The sequence below is a fragment of the Silene latifolia genome, chromosome 2 (assembly GCF_048544455.1).
Source record: "Silene latifolia isolate original U9 population chromosome 2, ASM4854445v1, whole genome shotgun sequence".
NCBI lineage: Eukaryota > Viridiplantae > Streptophyta > Magnoliopsida > Caryophyllales > Caryophyllaceae > Silene > Silene latifolia.
In genome coordinates, this window is record NC_133527.1 from 8,366,311 (window position 1) to 8,383,893 (window position 17,583).

At 36.4% G+C, this 17,583-nt stretch overlaps 2 protein-coding genes and 1 non-coding gene across 3 annotated transcripts; 1 reads left to right on the forward strand and 2 right to left on the reverse strand.

Moving 5' to 3' along the window:
- Positions 1-4,843: 4,843 nt before the first annotated feature.
- On the reverse strand, positions 4,844-5,878 carry LOC141633262 (uncharacterized). The gene is made up of 2 exons (XM_074445707.1): positions 5,453-5,878; positions 4,844-4,933 (listed from the first exon to the last, which is right to left on the reverse strand). Exons 1-2 carry the CDS (start codon positions 5,876-5,878, stop codon positions 4,844-4,846), a joined length of 516 nt encoding a protein of 171 aa, XP_074301808.1.
- A 2,094-nt stretch (positions 5,879-7,972) lies between these two features.
- LOC141642196 (DNA polymerase delta small subunit) lies at positions 7,973-16,276 on the reverse strand. The gene is made up of 15 exons (XM_074450913.1): positions 16,166-16,276; positions 15,924-16,053; positions 14,053-14,159; positions 13,793-13,919; positions 11,810-11,917; positions 10,358-10,473; positions 10,192-10,275; positions 9,836-9,904; positions 9,678-9,749; positions 9,494-9,585; positions 9,081-9,208; positions 8,805-8,906; positions 8,646-8,713; positions 8,464-8,554; positions 7,973-8,302 (listed from the first exon to the last, which is right to left on the reverse strand). Exons 1-14 carry the CDS (start codon positions 16,229-16,231, stop codon positions 8,498-8,500), a joined length of 1,326 nt encoding a protein of 441 aa, XP_074307014.1. The 5' UTR covers positions 16,232-16,276; the 3' UTR covers positions 7,973-8,302; positions 8,464-8,497.
- An 89-nt stretch (positions 16,277-16,365) lies between these two features.
- On the forward strand, positions 16,366-16,438 carry TRNAA-UGC (transfer RNA alanine (anticodon UGC)). The gene has a single exon. It is a non-coding gene; the product is annotated as a tRNA-Ala (tRNA).
- The last annotated feature ends 1,145 nt before the right edge of the window (positions 16,439-17,583 follow it).

Here is a 17,583-nt window from a genome sequence, read left to right on the forward strand (position 1 = left end):
CATGTATTACTCTTCACAAGCTTCTGCAGTAAATAATTCGAGTTCTAAGGTAGATTGGATTGTTGATACGGGTGCTTCAGACCATATGACTTCCAATTTATCTCTACTTCATGACTTGAAATGCTTGCCTAGACCTGTGTATGTGGGTTTGCCTGATGGTAGTGTTAAAATTGTTTATCAAACTGGAACTGCTAAGATTACTAATAGAATTATTCTGCATAATGTGCTTTTTCTTCCAGATTTTAAGCAAAATCTGCTATCTGTAGGCAAGTTAATTGCTTCTAGTGGCTTACTTGTGTTGTTTTTGGATTCTGATTGCATATTTCAAGACCCTACAAGTAAAGAGATAGTAGCTTTGGCTAAAAGAGCAGGGGACCTTTACAAGCTCAGGGGTGCTAATGCTTGTTTGACTAGAGTAAATTGTAGTTCAGTCAATAAGGAGTTTCTTATACATAGCAATAACACTCTAAGTCAGTCTCAGAATGTCAGTTTGTTACATGCTAGACTAGGTCATTCTTCATTGGACAAAATGAAATATGTAAACAGTGAAGGTTTAAGTGGAATAAAAAAAAGATTTCTTGTGATACTTGTGTACTTGCCAAACATCATATTTTGCCATTTCCAAAAAGTACATCTTATGCAAATGAATGCTTTAAATTGGTGCACATGGATGTATGGGGTCCCTATAAAGTACCTACCCTTACTGGTGCTAGGTCTTTTTTTACTGTTCTAGATGACCATTCAAGATTGACATGGACTTTTTTGATGCACAATAAAACACAAGTGCCTGGTCTTGTCAAAGGTTTTGTTAATTATGTAGAGACACAATTTGGGAAAAAAGTTAAAGTGATTAGGTCAGACAATGGAACTGAATTTTTCCAAACATATTGTAAAGAGGTTTTTAATGACAAAGGAATTATTCACCAAAGATCTATTGTTGGGAGACCACAACAGAATGGGAGAGTGGAAAGGAAGCATAGACACTTATTAGACACTGCTAGAGCTCTTCAATTGCAGTCTAGAGCCCCTATTAAGTTCTGGGGGGAGTGCTTGCTAACTGCCACATATTTGATTAATAAGTTACCTTTTGTTGTTCTGAAGTGGAAAACTCCATATGAAGTATTGTTTAAAGAAAGGCCTAAGTATGATGAGCTTAGGATTTTTGGTAGTTTGTGTTTTGCATCTATGCCACCAACAGCTATTGATAAATTTCAAAAGAGGGCAAGAAGGTGCTTGTTCATTGGTTATCCATATAACCAGAAGGGGTATAAACTGTATGATTTGGACACACATACAGTTTTTTCAAGTAGAGATGTTGTGTTCAGAGAAGGCATTTATCCTTTTAGAACTTTAGCACAACACAAAGATGTTTTCTTTCAACCAGCAGATATTACACTTCCTGTTGATTTTCTTCAATCAATCAACACAGAAGTCTTGTCCACTGTTTCTACTGAGCCAGAGATGGTAGAGCCTACTGGTGTAGTCACAGATGATGTGACACCCACTGGGTCACCTTCTGCAGGGCCTGTTGAACCTGTTGAGATGGTTCAGTCTGTTGCAGAGGTTGTGGGTAATGCTCCTGTGACACAGCAGCAAGAACAAGGTCAGGGTGTTAGAAAGTCTGCGAGGCCAAGAGTTCCTTATGTTCTATTATCAGGATATCACTGTCCACCCCCAAGGACAAGGAGGTCAACAGCTTTTCAGGCAACTGTGTTGAATGAACTGACTTCTTTTGATCAAGAATATGTCAGGTCTTTATGTAATGTGGTTGAGTCTCATGAACCAAGTTATTATCATCAGGCTTGCAAAGATGATAAATGGGTTTTGGCTATGAATCAGGAGTTGCAGGCACTAGAAGCTAATGACACTTGGGAACTAACAACCCTTCCTTCAAATAAAAAGGCAATAGGGTGTAAATGGGTTTATAAGATAAAGCATAAACCTGATGGTTCTATTGAAAGGTATAAAGCAAGGTTAGTAGCTAAGGGCTATAACCAAATCAAGGACAAAGACTATAAGCTAACTTTTTCTCCTGTTGCAAAATTTTCAACAGTAAGAATAATATTGGCTCTGGCAGCTATTAAAGAATGGCCATTGCATCAATTGGATATAAACAATGCATTTCTACATGGCTTCTTAGATGAAGAAGTGTATATGAAGCCTCCATTGGGCTATACACTTGCTAAACAAGGTCAAGTTTGTAGATTAAAAAGGTCCTTGTATGGCCTCAAACAAGCTTCAAGACAGTGGAATCTTGAGTTAACAAAGTATCTCATTGAGTTGGGTTTTATTCAATCTAAGTTGGATTATTCTCTCTTTACTAAGACAGATCAGGTCACTAAGAAGTTCATGATTGTCTTAGTTTATGTTGATGATGTGTTGGTGACTGGTGAAGACATCACTTCCATTCAACAGTTGAAAGATCAGTTGCATTCCAAGTTCACAATCAAGGACTTGGGATTAATGAGGTATTTTTTAGGCTTGAAGGTTGCCAGGAATAAAAATGGCATTTTATTGAATCAAAGAAAATATATCTTCGACATTATACAAGATGCTGGTTTTGAGGAGTCCAAAGTAGTCTCATTTCCCATGCAAAAGGGCCTGAAACTGTCTACTGATAAGGGACAATTACTTTCAGAACCAGACAAGTACAGGCGCCTAATTGGCAGAATGCTTTATCTCAGTCTCACAAGGCCTGATATTTCCTACTCAGTACAGCATTTAAGCCAGTTTCTGAGTGCTTCTAGAGATGCACATTATGCTGCAGCACAGCATTTGGTAAAATATCTGAAGGGTACTGTCAATGCAGGCCTATTTTATTCTGCATCAGCTTCACTGACTCTGCAAGCTTACACAGACGCAGACTGGGCAACCTGTGCTTTTAGCAGCAGGTCCTTGAGTGGTTATTGCCTCTTTCTAGGGAGCTCTCTCATCTCCTGGAAGACAAAAAAGCAAAAAACAGTCAGTAAGAGTTCTGCTGAAGCAGAATACAGGAGTATGAGTTATACTGCAAGTGAAATGGTTTGGACTGCCAATATACTTCAGGAGTTGAAGGTTCCTATCAAGTTTCCAATTCCCTTGTACTGTGATAATAAAGCAGCTCAATGTATAGCTCAACATCCCGTCTTCCATGAGAGGACCAAGCACATCAATGTGGACTGCCATTTCATTCGAGATAAACAACTGGAAGGATTTCTCAAGACACAGCATGTTGGTACCAAATCTCAGTTGGCTGACATTATGACTAAACCACTTGGTACCGGTGAGCATAATTTTTTAGCAACCAAGCTTGGCCTACAATTCAGGTCTTGTAGTCCACCTTGAGGGGGGGAATGTAGAGAATACTACTCAATGTTAGTGGTTAGTCAATATTTGTAACTAACCTGTAACTAACCTCTAACCAGATTAGTTAGTCTGTTAGAGTTGTTAGATGCTTCATGTATATAAGCACAAGTCTATTGATGTAGTCAGTAACTTTTTGACAAATACTTAATCAATAATATTGTTTCTTCTTTATCTCTCTATATGTTCTTCTCTCTATAAACTACAATAACAACCATCTTCTTCTCTTCCATTAATGGAGATTTGATGGTTCACAATAACAACAAAATATAGAAGTGGTCTTACACAAAAATAGAAATGAAGAAAAACAAATGAGTATGTTTACCAATAAATAATTGGAGATAACAATGAAACAACAATGTTAGGATTGTTTACATTGAGTTTAGCTTCACGCGCCATTTATTCCTCACTTCGAAATTTCATCACCCAATAATGTATCGATTAGGAGTATGTCTACCGATAAATAATGAGGTAATCTCTATCGGGAGTCAGGACACTGTAGGTTGCTTAATCGATAAATTTCTTCCAAGTTTGGTTTTCTTTTTTCGTGAGAGAAGAATCAAACGATTGATACTTTAGGCTGTTTAATCGATAGACTCATTTAAATTTGGTTTTCTTTATTCATGAGAGACAAGAATCAAACACTTTTGCACAAGTTGTTTAAGAGGTGGGATTTGAGAGCCCTAATTAGTCACACAAACCAATTTGGATAGGCTTTGGCTATCACTTATCAATAAGCCTCATCTCAATTTTATCGTCCTCTTTTCCCCAATTTATCTCAAAATAATTATCTCCTTTTTAAATTTAGTAACTATTTACACTATAAATTACTCATGCAGAAGAGAAACGCTATCCCTACTCGGGTAAAAATTTAACTTTTACTTGTTCAAATAACAATTAAGGTGAAGCAGGATCAGGAACAACAAATCACTTTATGATATCCATTTTTTAAGTTCGTTATTGCGGATAGTTTCTACAAAAGATCGCATTAATGACATATACTTGAATTCTCGACGTAGATGCTACATGGTGGGTTCTCATCCTTCAGAGACTACGAGCGTAGTTTCCTTTGTTAGCAATCCTTAGCATGAAACCACATTTTTTAGTATATGTGCTCATATAGGTAAAACGGTAATTTCCATTGCAATTAATCAATCCATTGTAAGGCGGTTTTATTTTAATATATTAGGTAAAACGGATCATCATATTGTTTTGAAAGAAAAAGCAAATTCTTGCAAAGCGGTTACAACTTACAAACTCATTTTACACAAATTCTCGAACAAACCGCCTTACTAAAAAAGATACAATAATAAATCTCGTGAGAGACGGTCTCTGTCCATTGCCAGCGGGAAAGTGTGTAGACGAGTAAAATGTAAATGGGCTTAGGAAGAACAATGTATGATAGATAAGACTTTGTACAAAATTCGGAAACGAGCCCGTCTTCTAATCTTTATCAGCAACACACCCTTACCAAATTTGCCGTTTCGATTAATTTCTCAAATTACACGAAATCGCTATTTAAGATCCTATGACGATTGTAATGCTTCTCCATGAAAACCTTTGATGCTCCTCTGATAGCTTTACTCCATGTCTACATCCAAAATAATGACATCAAAATCAAGTATAGAACTATTAAGTACAGGGCCGGCCCAGGGCCTGTGCAAGAGGTGCGGCCCACAGGGCCCCCGACTTGAGGGGCCCAATTGCAAATATTAGTTGTGTTAATTGATAATAAATTTAGGTTATTATATTAACATAATTCTCACTATGACTTGGTGGTAACTGGTAAGTGGTGTGGTATTTATTATCAATGGTCTTAGGTTCGATTCTCGTCAAAGGCATTATTTTGTTAAATTGCATTTCGTCTAGGATTAAAAAATACACTACTCATAGAAAACTCGCCTCTCTCAAAGAGTTCGCACAGGACCTGATTAAGTACAACGGCAAAGCTAGGATTTACAATTAGGGGGGCCACAAAATTCAGCATGGACGAACGAGTCATGATATATAAGGAAAATTTGAAAAAACATCCAAATAAGAAAAACGTAAAAAAAAAAAAAAAAAAAAAAAAGATAGAGAACATGTGTAAACAAAATGAAAAAAAAAATACCTTTTCAATAGCACCAAGAACAGATTTGTGCCTAAAACCTCTAGAATGTGACTTTGAAATCCCAAATTTCCTAAGCAAAGTTCCTGATGATGAACGACGATTATTCATTTGTTGCGGGAGTAATGATTTTCTCTCAATCTTCTTTAATAAACTTCCATTTTGATTAATATTATTAATATTAATATTAATATTCTCCTTTGATGGACTATTTTCCTCTTCTTCAATAATACTATCACTTCTACTAACAATGTCAGTCTTCTTTTTTCTCCCTAATCTCGGCCGCTTCGATGTAGATTTCCGTGGTACTGGATCCGTCTTCTCGGTGTCGGAATCAGAGTCGACTTCGGCGAATTTACGGAGGATTTTGTCTGAGGAGGCTTTAGTGACATGTTGGACTTTAGGGGGTGATTGTGGTTGTATTTCCATTGTGTAGGATTAATTGACTAGTTGATTACGACCTTACTTGAACAGGATCGGTTCTATAAACTCGGGTTTTTGTAAATTTATGAGAGATTGGACTTTGGAGTGTAGTGGGTTTATGAGGAATTATAGTAGGGAGAGTGAAAAGGGACCGTTTTGATGGATGAGAAGTGGTGAAGAGAAATGTAGCCGTTAGGGACAGAGCGCCATGTCATGTAAGGGTGTGAGAATAATTATGACATTTGGTAATTGGACCGACCATTTAAATTAGAGTACTACTCCCTCCTATTCCAGATAATCGTCCCATTGTCCATTTTTGTCTACTCGGGTAACTGTTCCATTGTCTATTTTTGGTAAATGTTGTGTGGTCCAAATTCAATTCCATTTCCTTTTATTCATATAACTGTCCCATTGTCCGTTTTGTGTGGTCTAAACTCACTTTTTTAATTCTTGTGTCATTTTCACAATGGGACGGTTATGTAGAATAGGAGGGAGTATTATTATAAAATATTATGGCTTTATGCATGTTTTGTGGATCATCGAACATAGCGAGCTCGATTGCGCGCCTATCTATTATTGTAAGTACGGATTACTCTTATTTTAATGTGTGTAGTAGCATTTGTGCAGGTGAATAAAGTGGTCACCTAGCCGGATATCTTAGTAATGGTTAGAGATGGCAGAAGTTGACCAGACCCGAGGAACCCGACCCGACCCGCTACAACCCGAAAATTGGGTGACCCGAAACCGAACCGACCCAACCCGACCCGATAACTGATAACATCCTTGTTTTTTTCCAACCCGACCTGAACCAATATGACCCGACCCATGACCTGATATTGACTCAACCCGATAGATAACTCAATAATGAATTAGCTTAATAATGGTGTAAATAAGATCAAATTGACTTTAATCTTAATTATTTTCCCTTAAAAGTTACAATTAATACACATACACGTTTAAACATCAAATTACCATCTAAAACTAAATAAATAACAGAAAATATATGCTTATAATCTGGCCCGACCCGACCTGCCACCCGCCGAAAACCCGACCCGAATATGACCCGACATGAACTGTAACCGACCCGACCCGCTTCAATCCGTCCCGTAACCGACCCGAGTGACCCGATTGCCACCTCTAGTACTAATGGTAATCATTTCGTTCATTAAACCCGATATCTAGGACCTTCAAAATAAGCGGGTATGGGCAAATCATTTTTTCGAAATTTAGTGACGTCTTTGACCACTAATCCAACTTGTATGTGTGCTAAACATTGAACATGCGTCCGACCCATGCCTGGATTAGGTCGCGTATAATTAGTGTTAATGGTTTATATTTGGTCGTCAATTAATTGAAGTTGATTTCTTACAAAACATAGAAACCTATCTTAGATTCTTAGACTACTTCAAAGAAACTGATCATCATTTCCTTGTAAGAAATGGATAGGATTTCGATGGTAATGTACTACTATACGCGTATTTTTAAAAGGATAATGTATACCTGTTTTACGCATTTCTAATTTGATAAATTCGTAGAAAATGTTAGTCTCACAAAATAAGAATCACCTCGTATTTTCCTTCCCAAATCCATCATCCCTCGTTCCCTCGCCTTTTTCATGCTGCTTTGGCGTTTGGACACGGTCATCACATGAGCCACTCGATATCAACAGAAAACGCTCTCTACACCTCTCCCTAATAAGAATGCGAAGGATGTTCTTAAACCTTTTTTTTAAAGCGGACGCGAAGGATGTTCTGGGAATTTTGAAAACAAGTCAAGATCCAGAACAAAATTATTAAGGTGCACAAATTCTTATTTCAGCCGTCTGAAATGGTCAGACAGATACCATTTCCTCTAACAAAAAACCCATTTAGGGTGCGAGTGGGAAAGCACATGGGGTGTCCCACCACCCATGTGCTTCTCACTTGTGAGAGGTCTTATTGCGGTCTGAAATAAGGCGGTCTGAAGCAAGACGGACTAAGGAAACAATATGGTGAACATGTGATGGTACATTGGTACTCATCCCCTAGGAGTCAATCTTGCCAGTCAATCTAGGGAACATCCCCTAGGAGTCAATCTAGGGAACATCAAGGCACAAACGAGGACAACAAGAATACCTCGTACAGTACATCGACAAACGGAATGTCTCGTACTCTTGACAACAAGTCTACACAGTGTGAGATCGTTTTACCCTATGACTACAGTTAATCAAAAGGTACTCTTAGCTAAACTACACAAATGTAACTACAGTGCGAAGACGTACAAAAGTACAAAACGACCCTGGGGCTGGGGGCGATGGCTGACTCCATAGCGACACCCGCTTCTCAGTCCAAGATAGATTGGAATTTACTAACAAAATGTTACAACTTACAAACACAATAAAATGCGGCTCCATTTACGCTGTTGCATGCCAAACAAAGAAGTCGCCTCAGCCTGCACAAATCACAAATGTCAAAAGGCCTGGACCATTTTCCGGTGGTTGATTGATATCGAGCTTTCTGGCTCTGCCAAGCTTTAGAATAGGATTTTCAATAAAGAATCCACAAATTTATTCTTGTATAATGAGATGAACAATCACGAATAAGATCAGTTACCCCAGTTTTTCAAGGTCTGCTGCAAACGGCATTATTAGCTGAACTGAGCCTCAAAACTGAGAGCATTGCATTCCAAAGTTCTTAGATTAACCTGCAAAAATGCATTGAAATGCTTACTAACGTACATAAATAAACTTTCAGATTCCAAATAATGCAGATAGCGGGTGTGATAAATGGCTTACCATTACAGCAACACCAGTCTCGCAAAATTTAGGAATTGAAATGATTCGAGTTACTTGCTTTTCAGGCCCTATATCATTACAAATAAATTCCCGGTCTTATATACAGAAGCAAGTTTAGATAAAAAGTTACAAGTGAAAGATCTAAAAATAAAAGGATACCTTCAATTAGACGGTTTTCAAAAGTGGCCTGATTCCCGACGAAGTAAACGTGAGGGCAGCTCTCAAGTAGAAAAGGATCCTTATCCGTATACGGATAGCATCCTAAAAGAATTCAACGGTAAATTTACCAAATGCTCAGTGAAAATGTCGACCTTCCAGAGTTTAACAGGGTTAAATACGATTAATGTAAATGGATTTTTGCTACTTGACAAGGAAGCTTAACGACATTGGATCCTCTATTCCCGAGGGAAAAAAAGTAATCAGAATTAGTTTTACCTAGGGTATTGGGAGTGGTTGGAGCAAGATGCCTCCATCTCAATGTCCTCTCAATAAATTCAAGATTATCCTTTGCGTCCGAATATTTTGTAAGATCATCAATGTTCTGGCCTGATGTCCCGACAAATCTGAATGATGCAACACACTGGTGAGTATTACGGCTACTAGCCTACTACCTTCATTTCAATTTTGCTGTTCCCAGTTCGATTTTGGCGGTCAAGTGTTTACATCTTCGACCATTAATTTCCCCAACTAGAAAGTAAAATTTGACTAAGGTGATTCATCCAAACAAATATGCTAAACGTATGACGTTTAACTATGAAAATCAAATGGAGTGGATATAGATGTCGGATGGAGTATAAACATATAACTAGACGACTAGATGTTTAGAAAACAAAGAAAGATCATTTTACCTTATATTATCAAGCTCGAAGGAATGAGGATTGGTACAAGACCTAAAGGTGTTGTAAACTGAAGACCCAGGGAAGAGACATCTATGTAAAGGCTGCAAAATTACATACCAAGAAAAATATTAAATACTGCTCAGAGGAAAATCAAGCTAAGATTATATTGACGCTTATATCGGATGAAAAGAACCTGTTGTGGTAGAGAGGCGTTTGCCGGGTCACTTGTCCCGGGCATGATATCCAGTGACACAGCAGCAGCAATCTATCAATCAAAAACAGGTTACCTCGGCACAATAGGAAATAACTAGCACACAGTTATCAGAAACACTATCATGTAAGCGTCAGAACCTGAGAAAGTGAGATATCAAGCACTTTGATAGGCTCGAATAGGCTAGATTGATCTTTTGGACCCAAGTTCTGCACAAACAGACATTAACGGCAAAAAAAAAAGCATAAATATAGTTTCCATGAACAAATTGAGATAAAAATAAGTTGATTTTAAAAACGAGTGAACTAATTAAATACTTCCGGGACTAGAGATTTGAATTAATCTTATGATACATCCAGTCAAAGATGACTAAGGTAAACATAAACATGGACTTGAAGCATAAACTATAAATATGTGAACTGCTACCAGATGAGGAAACATATGAAGAATAAAAGTAAACATCATCGAAGATTATTTACGCATAACAATATATAACCTGTCCATTAAAATGTCCTTTGGGAAGTTCCACAGAATTCCCAGCAATTACTACATGAACTATTTCTGCAGCCATCTTCTGTTCCTGCTCATCAAAAAAAAAAAAAAATTAATCAGCAGCGGAATACAAGAATTCATGCAGAGTGAAGGATAGAAAATAGAGAGACCATCTCATCCCCCAAGTGGCCTGTTATATGATCCACAAGAAGCTGAAACTGGAGGGGGTTGGAGGAATTATTTCCGACACTTAGGCCTGATACGAGGACAACAAATTTGTCATCACCTGTAGCCAATTAAAAAATGTGGTTTAGAAGCAAATCAAGAAAAAAGTTAATGATGGACATGGCTCATGGCTCATGGCTCATGGCTCATGGCTCATGGCTCATGGCACTTGAGGCAAAACATTGTTGTTTAGATTAGAAGAATAAAACAGTAAGTGATTGCAACTTTCATCAAGGTTTCAACAGAAACAGCCTATAACAGGGACATGGCTCATGGCTGTACTTGTTTGATCCTCCTACTTTTCCCTTATCCCGCTTAGGTGGACGTCTCTTCAAGCAGGGATACATTTCACGTGAATGACAAAACGTCCAACTTGTTATGAGTTTATGACCTATTATCATGGCGAGCAGTTTGCAGCAAAGATTGACATATAAGAAACAGAAAATGAAATTCACAACACAAATCTATATTTTCTATTAGTTCACTTCATAGTTGCCAAAACTTGGATCAATTCACGATCACAAGCATAAGATTAAGTCCGTACAGCATTAATATTGCCCCTTCATTTGGACTACCGGAGGCTGAATATATAAATTAATTAATACACAAACCATCCTGCTTAGCATTGAGTGTTTGTACATATTGCCTTAACTCCAAATTTAATCGGGCGACCAATAGTAAAAGTTTCGAAAGCTAGTTCCAGAAAAAATCAAGAATAATAATGATCTTCACAAATATTTAAACAAATCACAACTAACTAGGTTTTGTGATACTCCTTCGTCCAAACATATTCTTCACTTTTGCCATATGTTGTTGCTCCAAACAACTCTTTACATTTACTTTTTTCAGTAAGTTGTACAATGTAAAAAGACAGAAGTACCACTTTGTTTCCACCAAACTAACTCATGTGCATCACCCTTGGATATTAAGGATTTCCGAAATGTGAATAAAAGAATGAAAAATTTCCAACGTGTTAAGAGGAGGGTTCAAGTATCAAGGTTTGAAAATTTTCAAACTTTCAAGCACATCGCCCTTGGATATGGTAATGGTGAACAAAAGAACGTGACATGGCTCAAGCAGATGTAAATGCATATAATTTTGGCCATATGAACAATGAAAACCCCGCAGACGTTCGTAGCATATTTAGACTTTTAGAGTGTTTTCAAGTACAAGTCTACACTAATGACAGGAAATTGGCAAGCGGTGCAGGCTTAACAAAGGAAAGGAATAAAGAAAACTCAAGCACCAATAAGCATTATGTTCTACATACAAGAGAAGTGCATCACATATGTATAACCAAAGAAACTTTAAACTTCTGACAGCAATTATGAAACTGTAGCTGAAGAAGGTAACACAATGCAGAGATTAGAGATATCAGGAAAATTATGATACAATACCTAGCTTTAGGGGCTTCTCTATCTGAGGAGGCAAACCAGCTTCAAGGAATTCTTGCACCAGAAACGTACCAGCATCAGTTTCCCTTCCGAGGACCGCAACAACAACCCCTGTCAAATTTATATAGTTAATCAGGAGTCACAGTAAAATCCGGCAAAAAGTTCTTTAAGCCAAGCACCTTTGTTACTACCATTCATCCAGATTGAATATTGACAAATTTAACAGTAAGATGGCAAGAATGTAGGGCAGGGGTGAAACATAAGAATGTGATACGAGTCAAAACCTGACTCAAAATAGAACCATCGTAAAAAAAACCTAGTCAATTATCATTCATGATCTGGAAAAGTAATCAATCAGTTGCTTCATTCAGAATAAAGATAACAGAGAAGTCCAACACAGCTTATTAGGGAGAAAATAACAGCTATTTTTCGTAACATTTTCACCATTAAAACATCTCAATTAGTTTTTACTGCAAAAGTTTCACTTCGTCATTCCTTCCTGGAGTCATAATCATAAGCACTCAATTGTCACCAAACAAATATCTGAGTGTTTGGGTAACTTGCACAATTAGTTAAAGCTTTAAAAACACATTCTGCAAAATAACAAAGTAGGTAATTTATTGTATACCTAAAAATATGTTTAGTTCCATCGTTTCATCCACTCATTAAGTTCTACACCCTTTAAGACTAAAACCAAGTCAAAGGAAAGCGTAATTCTGACAGACATACTTTTTGGGCCAGACTAGTAACTTCGATAGTGTTCGACCAAATATAGTAAAGAAAAGGTATCAGAAAGAAAAAGAAAAAATTAGTGTGTTTTCAAATGGGAACACTCAGTAGCAACTTGCAAAAACCCTTTAGTAAATTAATACTCCCTCCCATTCAAAATAAACCTCCCTATTTCCTTTTCCGTCTATTCACAATAACCTCCCTATTTCCTTTTTTGGTAAGTGTTTGTGTGGTCCAAATTTAATTGTATGGTGGGGTAGTGTATTTGTGTGGTTCAAATTTAATTATATGGTGGGGTAGTGTGTTTCCTTAATATTTGTGCCAAAATGAAATGGGAGGTTTATTGTGAATGGGAGGGAGTATTAAACTAGTGTAGTTCCCGTGCTATAGCACGGTACTTTTTAGATTATTTTATAAAGAGATATTATCAATTAAATTATTTGCATAAATGAAGTATACTTTTAATTTAATGTTATAATCTACTAAATATAATATTAATAAGAGGTTGAAAAAAAAGTTTACTACCATAAGAAGACCTTTTAAGTTAAGTTATTTTTTTACTATTAAAAATAACACAATAATTTTATACCATTACATGCAACTAATTTATGACACTAATAGTACAATTATTAAGTTAGTTGTATAATTTTATTAAAACGCGTATTGACCTTAAAACGAAAAGCAGTAAAAACTATTCCTTGCGTCGAAAAAGACGATTTACGAATTATTAAAATAATGTTTTCACTTTTATATTTCTAATAGAAAATACATAAGTGATTTTACATCCTTCAAAAAATAGTCCATATTACTAAGACAAAAATTTACATAATAAATAACTGATGATTTCTTACAAAAGAAGTAACATATAAATATAATACTTAAATTTAAATTACGAAATCAAGTTAACTCATCTAGCTTATAATATGACAATGTAGAGTCCAAAATTATGGGCTATTAATAACTTTTACTTTGATAGATGAGATAGAAAAAGTGGGCTACGTATAAGGTTCACAATTTACAATCTATCAAATTTTATTGTGTTAGTAGTATCCAGAAAAATAGGCCCAATTAAGAAGAAGTCTCTTTAGGCGGGAAAACTAAGAGAATTTTTATTCTCTTAGTAGTAGGGGGGATTATACAAATCTTTTAATGATTTGTCGATGAATCATTATTCTACAATAACGTTACTTTATTCTAAATGTGTGTATAATTTTCCTTCATAGTAGCTACTAACGACTAAGAACCAGGATCACGGACCTGTCACATAAACAGAAGGTATAAGTGCTGTTCCTTCAAGCCTTACTCTCCCGCTTCCGTCCTCCAGAATCAGATGATCATCAGGATGCATAAAATTGTGAGGCTTCACAAGAGGAGTTACAGTTCTCTATTTATTGTGAAAACAAACATCAAGAGAGAAAATTATTAGAATATGTTTCCAGAAGTGATGCAGACATTTTAGTAACCACTAGATATCGAGAACAGACAGCTTATTATCAGTGAATGAGTGAAACCTTTACCTCCTTGGCATACTCATCGAGAATACATGGCTTTAGTTTCATGTGCTTGTAAAGGGTCCCAACAATAACGCATTCCTTAGTGCCTTCCAGTTCTAAAATCGTACAAACTGAAGGAAACAGCAGTTGGACATGTGATTAGCACCACACCAAAAAAGTATCCTCGAGGTAACTATTACAGTACACATTTCATGCCCCAAAGGACTGTTCTCTAATAAAAGTACCAATGGAAACACCTTCAACATTGGCAAGCCAAAATAAAGTAACCAAAGTCCCATGTTCAAAGTAATAAACAACAGGCAACCTTGATTATAGATAAATAGAATAACAAGCAAATTCTTCCGTCGTTCAATCCTTAAAATGCATCATGGATAGATTTAAATCTTTTTTTGTAACAATGTAATAGACGATTCTCTCACGTACCCATTTCATCACAAAGACAATCTTTCTCAAAACCCCAACCCCCAGTTCAATTCAAGAACAGGAGTAAGCAACACAGTCAATACCCCATACCCAATCCAAAATACTACACATCATCCCCGCCGACTTGCCAATCTCAAACAAAACAGCCACCACTATTCACTGTTCAGTTACCCAAGACAATCATCACAGTTCAAAAGTTCAACAAAATCACCTAAATTTGCCTAGCTACCAAACAAAAATAAACTAAACCACCAAAGTCCAGACAGCCACTACATTGACTCGGTTCTACGCACCTAAGTTCAAACAAAGAGTCCTAAAAACACAATCTTTCTCAAAACCCTAACCCTCATTCGATTTATGTTAGTCTATACCCCATACCCCTTCCAAAATAATAAACATCATCTCCCCCCATTTCCCCATTGCTAGCAAGCACAACTTCAAAGTAACCAAAGCCAGATGTTAAAACTTTAAATGTAATAAACAACGAAAAACCTTGATTATAGTTAAATAGAATATCAAGCAAACTCTTGAGTTGTTCAATACTCAATTTATTGATATAACATCAATTTCCACTGTAGGTTTAAATTTGTTGTAAACCCCATTTAAAAGACGATTTCCCCACTTTACACATTTATTATACCTTCATTATTCAGAACTTTCATCACATTGTCTCACTTCTACGCACCTATGTTCAAACAAATAGCCCTAGGAACATAATCTTCCTCAAAACCCTAACCCTCAAATCAATTTTAAACTAGCCACACAGTCAATACACCATACACCATATGCCGTCCAAAATTAGACATCATCTCCACCGATAATAATTCCCTACGTTGACTCGATTCTACTCACCTATGTTCAACAAATCGAAACCAAGGCAAGGAAAAGACTAATGGCGAACAAAGGGTTTGATCCCATAATCCGAATGATGCCGCACATAGTCCTAAAAGAATAATCTTTCTCAAAACCCTAACCCTCAATTCAATTCAAATTAGTCCCACAATTCATACCCTCATCCCCTTCAATAGATTACACATCATCTCCGCCGATTTTCCCATCTCTAACAAGCACAACTACCACTACTCGCTGACCTAAAACAACCATCACAGTTCAAACTTCAAAGTTCAACAAAAGGACCTAAATTTCCCCAATTACTCCACAAAAACAGCCTAATTTACCAAAACCAAACACAACCCAATTCAAAAACATATCTAAGTACCAAAAGGGCACACTTAAATTCCACAAAAATCAAACAATAATTCCCCAAATTGCTGCACAGAAATAACCAAAAGCACTCAAATTTCCCTAATTACTCCACAAAAACTAACCTAAACAACCAAAACCAAGCACAACCCAAATCAAAAACAGATCTAAATAACAAAAGAGCACACTCAAAATCCAAAAAAACTAACAAAGAAACAATCTTGGAAATTCCAAAAAGAAGAACAAACCGGGTAAGTGAGGTTTCCAGAGAGGAACAAGAGAACGAAGAATGGTTCTCAACATATGAAGTCTAACAAAGTAAATTTGACTGTATTGTTGTCCTCTGTACACCTGATTTTGCACCAGAAATTCCTCATCCTGTTACACATTACATCATAAATTGTTGTCCTCAGTCTCAATATTGTATGTATTTTAATTAAAGGTAAATAAATGATTGAGACGGAGGGAGTGATACGGAAAAGGGTAGTACCAGATTTTTGTAAGAAGATTGTTTGCGTTCGAAGATTGTGTCGCCGTCGACCTCCATTCGTCCCATGGCGGGCAGAAAATTGTAGTGAGTAATAATGGTGAATTGATTTTTGTAAGAAGATTGTTTGCGCTTTATATCTTGGCTAACAGTTACAGTGATTAAAGTAATATATATGTTTTACACAAGAAAAAATCCAACATGGGGATGTAGCTCAAATGGTAGAGCGCTCGCTTTGCATGCGAGAGGCACGGGGTTCGATCCCCCGCATCTCCATTTTTTACTATTTTTTTGAGGAAATCTATTTTTTTTTTTTAAAGTGTTATTTATGGTTTAGTTTTTTTTTGGGGTATCATTATTAGTTTTAGGCATGTATTCTACGAAATTGTGGGAATATACCAAAAAATACTTAAAGGCAAATAGGCAATTATAGTTTGATTGGACAAAAGTGTCGTATTTTAATTGACAAAAGCGATAATCGACCTTGCTATAAAGTCACTAACTTATGAAATGCTACTCAATATACAAAATGAATATGGTGCTGGATTATCTTATGCAGGATTATGTGAATGTCACAATCCACGTCCTTTTCGTAATATTTAATTTTCATTTTAAAAGGTAAGTCTTTAGCTATAAGCTTTACAATAAGCTGTTTTGAAAACTAATTTTACAAATTATATCATGAGAGTATCGTGATAAGGAAAAAAAGCTGTTGTATTACTCCATCAAGAGTATGTTATTATACAGTTGAACTATCTTAAGGCAGATATTTCATCTAATTCATCTAAAACTTACAAAGAATATGACAAGAATTTGTGTTATATTCGTCACAAGTTATAATGGTTTTATATAAGACCGACTCACAAGAAAATGAGGTAAGTTAAATTTTGAAAAAGAAAAAATGGTTGATAAAATTAGAGCAAGTCTCATAGGAAAGGAAGTAAAGAAGGAATCCATTTTTGAAATAATGGTCAAAAATAAAATATTTGTCGTTTTGGGTCGGTTTTGAAAATATTTGTCAAAATGGTGTCCACGTAGGCTCGGGATTTCTGGACCTAAAACACGCCACTACCAATGGCGTGTTTATAATGAGTACGAAAAGAAACTTCATTAAAAAATGGACTAAAACAAACACGTCATTGGGAATGACGTGTTTCGGAGGGGAAACACACCACCCCTTATGGTGTGTTTCGGAGGGGAAACACGCCACCCCTAATGGCGTGTCTTATGTAATTTTTTTTTTTTTTTTTTTTTTTAAAAGTTCAGTCAGTTGAGGAAAAAAATTGTTTTAAAGACACGCCACTACTAATGGCGTGTTTCCTTCACAAAACACGCCATTAGTAGTGGCGTGTTTCAGGTCTAGAAATCCCGAGCCTACGTGGACACCATTTTGACAAATATTTTTAAAACCGACCCAAAAC

Coding starts and splice junctions, on each gene's coding strand:
- LOC141633262 (XM_074445707.1), bottom strand. CDS start 5,878: ATGGAAATACAACCACAATCACCCCCTAAAGTCCAACATGTCACTAAA. Junction 4,934..5,452: donor TTCTTGGTGCTATTGAAAAG/GTATTTTTTTTT, acceptor TTTTGGATGTAG/ACATGGAGTAAAGCTATCAG.
- LOC141642196 (XM_074450913.1), bottom strand. CDS start 16,231: ATGGGACGAATGGAGGTCGACGGCGACACAATCTTCGAACGCAAACAA. Junction 10,276..10,357: donor GCCACTTGGGGGATGAGATG/GTCTCTCTATTT, acceptor TTTGATGAGCAG/GAACAGAAGATGGCTGCAGA. Junction 8,907..9,080: donor AACCACTCCCAATACCCTAG/GTAAAACTAATT, acceptor GAATTCTTTTAG/GATGCTATCCGTATACGGAT.